General features: G+C 35.0%; 1 protein-coding gene across 2 annotated transcripts in view; it reads left to right on the plus strand.

Annotated features, from left to right (window-relative positions):
- The window catches only part of LOC105544577 (dachshund homolog 2), a 311,959-nt gene extending 306,351 nt beyond the window's left edge, over positions 1-5,608 (plus strand). Inside the window, exons 10-11 of one of the 2 annotated variants that reach the window (XM_011987142.1) lie at positions 746-792; positions 5,111-5,608. In XM_011987142.1, coding sequence (XP_011842532.1) covers positions 746-750 — 5 coding nt within the window. In that variant the 3' untranslated portion in view covers positions 751-792; positions 5,111-5,608. The remainder of the gene's footprint in view (positions 1-745; positions 793-5,110) is intronic. The other variant, XM_011987135.1, reaches the window with a different exon arrangement.
- Positions 5,609-6,000: the final 392 nt, after the last annotated feature.

Raw genomic sequence — 6,000 nt, forward strand, 5'->3', positions numbered from 1 at the left:
TAGTTTGTACTGCAGTCTCATTATTTATAGAGGTAAACAAGTAGTGAGGAGACATTTGGAAGCAAACATGAACCTTGGGTAAGAAAAATCACAAATGCATTGTATTGTAAATATAATCCTCTAAACACATTATAGATACAGTTCTTGGTAGTTTCTTGAAAAATAAAAAGTGAGCAATTACTTTCAAATAACCATCCTGTCAGGGAAGGAAATCTCATACTGAGGGAACATTGCAATCATTAGCAAAGATTTCGACTCACAAAAAAACAGTATAGGCCTTTACTCGTGTTTTAGACGGTGGAGGAAAAAACAATTCCTAAATGCCTTGCTTATTAAGCTAGTTATGCATTTTGCTGCAGGTTGTAAAGAAGAAGAACATGCACAAGGGGCTCATAAGCATATTTTAGAGTTAGGGAATATCATTTACACCATACTTATATTGTCAATATCACCCCTAGAGAATAAGATTAAGCTTTAAACTTCTGTAAATCTACGCTTTTGCTCACCTTTGTATAATTTCATTTTTGATAAAATGAGACTCATATAAATGAATATTTGATTAAAAGATCAACCTAATAAAATAATACATTAATTTCAGAGAGATTTCTTCAAATCTTGAAAATACATAGCACAGCGAAATACTATAAAGTGAGTTTGTGGTTTTCAGTGAAGTGCATTGAGTAGATTTTGAATTGTCTTTGTTCGAATGAAATTTTGACCAGGTCTTATTGTTTTTTCTGTGCAGCCTGAACACTGATGCCGGAACTCCAACTGATCATAGGCACGAATAGGGTGCTGTAGCAGTTACCTGCTTATCTAGTGTTGTAAATTCTTTAGAATTCATACTCAAATCCTTAAAATATGGAACCTTTAATTACTGTTTGTTCATTACTGATAAATAGAACCTTACACACACAGGACAAATGTCCTAGAGAATGGGCTTCACAGGTTTTTAGGAGATAGTCATAATAATGACTGAACACACTTTACACTTCTTTAACCTCTTTCTCTCAAGGAGCTCATAGTGCTTCAAAGACATTATCACATTAATTCACACAGAATCCTAGTGTGGTAAGTAGGTGGAAGAATTTTTAAGACAGAGAAAATGCTATTTCTAAATGGTGTGAGACAAATTAAAATGCAGATACACCTACTTTAAGCTGCAATTACTGTGAAATAACTTCTTGTCTGACCTGGTATTTAACAGGAATTAGATCAGGTGGTAAATCATTTGTGCAAATGATCGATATTTGTTATCACTGCTTTGGAGCTCTCGTTTCTAAAAGAAGCACTTGGCCTGTAGTGTTCTCTAAGAAAATATAAGGAGCTCTAGTTTTTAGATTTTACCACACCCAGTTTTTCCTTTGAACTGTTGATGGTGGAGCAAATCCTTTAACCCCTTTCTACTAGCACATTCCTGATTTGCAAAGAATGCAATGATAAAAACAGATACCCAAGCTGCTAAAAATACCCCTTTACTGTTTTCTTCTCTCTCCCCATCCCCAATCTTGCTTCCTCTTTATTAAGCTATTAATAAGCAAACAGGATGAAAAATCTACAGGCAAAAGAAAAGAGAAAGACAGATGGGTCAGTGAGATTATGGATATTTTCTACTGTTCACTCTCTGGTCTAGACATGGCCAGATTCCTAATGTGTTCAAATGATTAGGATCAAATGGGTCATTTGGCTTGAATTGTGCAGGAAATGGCCTCAGATGTTTTTAACTGTTTACTTAGAGGAGATCTGGCCATTGGCTGGGGGCAGGTACCTGTTATCATCATTTTGATGCCTACTAAAAATCTAATAGAACAGCATTCCAATGTGTTATATGGTACTCTAATGACCAAAAAGATTTAATGCCCCTCCTAAAGTGCCCTCCTTACATTAAACAAAATCTAATCCGTTGTGTTGTTTTCACGTCTGCCCTAGCATTAAGTTCTGGTGTGACAGAAGCACCGAGCATCTTATGCAAAAGGCCAACTGAGTTTTTATCCATTTTCTAATAAGAGGTTCCCCATGGCAGTATATGCAATTTCTGCTGGAATGGCCACCCACTCTAAACACTTAAAAATATTACATTAATTCATATCAATGTGACATTTCAGTAATTCCATGCTCTGAAGGAAGGTTTTCTAAAGCATAAGCATTTGGATTCTGGCATTCTTCATGGGCAGTAGAAGGTCTGCTTATATCGAGTAGGTGTACTGTTTTAGCCCAATTCAGTGAAATAATGCCAAATTAGAAATAAGTCACAGAGAAGGATTTGAAGCAAGTCAAATAAAAACGTTTATTAATATCAAATATCTGAAATAAATAACAATGACGGGTGACTAAAAATATAACATCCAAGAAAGTCTCATCATTAAATAGAATTTCCAAATGAACTAAGTCACTTCAAAATAAACTAGTGTCTTTTTTTAAAAATAAGTAGATATGTTTAACTTACCTTGTTTGAACTATGAGGACTCCTCATGTGTATTTTTTTCTGGCCTTTTCCCATATATTTGCCTCGTTTATGATTCATGATTTTAGCTATTCCGGCTCATAAGTTTAGGATATATACCACAGAGGGCAAGTCTCACATTTACTTGAGTTTGGAGCAGCTATTTATGGGCCAGTAAAGATAACTCGATTGATTAGGAGAGGTTCATCTCCTGTATGGAGTGCCCACACTGACCTTCTGTGCCATGGCCTATGCCCACGTCAGGCAGTGCTGTGCTAAGGGAAGGACTGCATGGACCTTTGTTTTTACTTTAAAAATGGTCACATTTGTATGTATCAAATTCCCCTTTTTACCTATCTGATAAATCCCAAAGCAATAAACTCTGTCAGCTCCCCCCAAATATCAGTGTGTGTCCCTCTTTTTAAGTTCCCAAGCTCCATAACATTCCCTTGGAGAGACTTTGTTAGTTTCTCTTCCTAATCTTTAATCTTATTGACATCCAGAGTTCATATCAGATCATCTCTGTTTGGAGCTCAAGAACAAACCCTTTTAAGAATATGAAACATTCCATTACTAATTAGCTGTTTCCTGTTCCTAATGAAGTGAGCACATTGGGTCTGAATTAAAATTCAGCTACTACTCCTCTCTGTTTATGGTTCCAGATGTTTTTGGTTTATCTAGGAGATTACTTTGACAGCTACTACTAAGTGATAAATCACTCATATTATAGCTGAAATGCATTTTGAAATGGAAATGTGGCAAACTTTGAGATTGCTCCAAGGATCGGTGTCAGTTAGCAGTTCCTTACTGGCATCTTCCTTATGATCATTCAGTATTGGCACATGTAAAACAGTAACCAAATATGTGTCAACATTATACAGCATGCTACACAGGGGTCTATTTTGCTCCTGTCCTCAAAATTGGGAGAAAAAGTTTCACTATCATGAAATCTCAATTTATTGTATTCCGGTAGAAAAGTAGATTCACTTAATATTGTTTTCTTCTTGCTAGCCTAGTTTTTCTTTCAATTTTTGAGCAGCTGTGGGAACTATTCCTAATAGGCCTTGTAAGCAGACACATAAAGGATGTGGGCAAATATTTCTGTCTCTAAATAAAGGCAAGAAATAAACATAACAAAAGTAGAAATTTTTGAGAAACTGCATTTTTCTAAAGGACAGATGGTGATTGTCTTTCGCTATTCATTGCTGAGTTCATGTACCCTTTTTAAGGGGACATAGTGTGTGCCATTGCTATCCAGTTTGTAATGTTCACAATTTGTGTTGCATGATTTAAGCTTTAGCTATAATGTATAAATTTCAATCCTGGTAAAATGACTGTCATTTCATGTTGAAGAGCTTTCCTTTGACATTTAGGCTGTGTATACATAGGATGAGGTAGACTGGAGGACTAAGCAAATATTTGGTCAATTCATCAGAGTAAATATTCTCAGACTCCACAAAGGAGTTGGACCAATTACCAGTGTCCAAAAATTCAAGTTCCGTTTTCTTCTGGTCCCTGGAAAACTTTTAGTGAATTCCATGGGCTTCTTGGGAAAAATGTCTGGTTGCCCTCTGATGAAGTCCAACCCTCCATGAGTCTGACTAACCCAAACCCCAATCTTTTATTCGTCTGTTACCTTACTACATCTTTATTTTTGGTTCTGAGGTATTATCTAGAAAATTCTGCTACTCACCATGATACCTTATACACAGAAAGAATAAAGATTTTAAAGATACTAAACCCAAGGTTTAAAAAGGGTATACTTTCCTCCTAATAAGCTTTGACCAGATTGACTTAATATTTTAGATTAGACATATTAGTCCAACAATGATAATGTCCTCTCCATTATATGTTAAAATAAAGCACTTGACTCAGAAACATTATCTTTAAGTATTTTTCAAGCACAAGTAATGGATTTGTACTGATTCATCCACATTTCTTTTCCGACTTCGTTTGTAACCAAAAGCCAATCTTTCTAACGCATCTAAATAGAGACTCGGGTTGTAAGCCATTGCTGTGGAAAATAACAAGGTTTGACAAAAAGAGGTAGAATAAAATTAAAAAAAAAAAATTTCCAATAATAACTTTTACCCACCCAAATTAAATATTATCTAACTCTAGGATGGCATGGGCTCTTTTAATTGCTATCATTTAGAGGGATACCGGTTTGACTAAACACTGTAGCTAAAATGATAATTCGGAACTAGTCTCCCTTCATGCAGTATACACAGTCTCAGGGTCAACCCGGGAGAGGAAATTCTAAATGTACAAAGCTGTCATTATCTTAGATCATAACCAGATACTCTTTTCCCCCTGTTTTGGTAAACTATAGGAATTGTATTTCAGATGCACCATTATATACAAAAAGAAAAAGTAATATAGATTATTACAGACATTATAATATGGTTCATGAAGAGCCTTTATCAGTCTTCAATGTCTCCAGTGCTGTGGAAAGAAGAACAGAAGCTATAGCATGAAATTTGAAGGATCTTTGAAAACTGACAGATGAAAATATAGAAATGTTAAGAAATGTTAAATTTTACCAACACTAAATTGAGCCTGTTACATCAGATCATTTTAGGTTCCTGAAGATAGAAGTTTTAGTATTTTTAAGCACGTATCAGAATTATTCTTCATAAGAACTAACTTGTTTTCTTTTTTTTAAAGGAGGTAACTATTACTGTTTAGAAATGGCACAACAGTTTTATTCAGCCTGAAAGGTCCTCGCTGGCTTTACATAAATGAAGATGCTTGTGATTCCAGTTTATCTCTGAAACTATTCAACATGGAGTTATTTCAATTTTGTTTATCAGCAAAGCTTTGTTTACTGAAGGAGCTATTTAATCTGTTACATTAAAAAAGAAAGAAACACGTGTACATTTTAAAAGCAATGATGTAAACTTTGTCCTTGCATTAGATTGACCAGTTTAAAAATATGAGCTAAATCCTAATGGCTAAAGTAACTTGACCGTATTTGATGCTTTTCTATGCTCATTTCAACTTGGCTTTTTGTCTTTTAAATTAAAAAAAATGCAGTAGTGTGTTAGAGACTAGAAACTTATATGTATGGTTTCCCTATTCTACTATACATAACGTTAAAGTACACCTTCTTTGTTAAAAATGTACTTGCTAAACTTCAGCATAAATAAAAACATTTTGACTTTGTCAATTGTGACTGAGTATTTATTTTCAAACTGCCATCTGCAGCCATTGAAACATATAGTAGAGTCAATGCAAATCAAAATACAGGAACTAGCAAGATGTTTGCAAATCTTCCTCTAGTTTTGTTATTTTCAAGCAGATATGAACACAGTTCTTATTTCAGTTCATCTGTTTAAGCAGGCTGATATTCCCGTCCTCGATTGTTATATTGATTCACACTGGATTGCCTTTTCCTAGCTATGTGTGCTTAGTGAGCCTGCTTCCAGGAGGAAGGGTTACACTGGGAAGCAGGAAAAATGGGTGCACCAAGAACTGGAAAATATTTTCCGAGCATCTGTTATCGTCAAAAGTTTATTCTAGAGTCACCTACCCTAAAAAGCAAACAAAACTGAAGG

Source organism: Mandrillus leucophaeus, unplaced genomic scaffold (genome assembly GCF_000951045.1).
Source record: "Mandrillus leucophaeus isolate KB7577 unplaced genomic scaffold, Mleu.le_1.0 Scaffold1081, whole genome shotgun sequence".
Lineage (NCBI taxonomy): Eukaryota > Metazoa > Chordata > Mammalia > Primates > Cercopithecidae > Mandrillus > Mandrillus leucophaeus.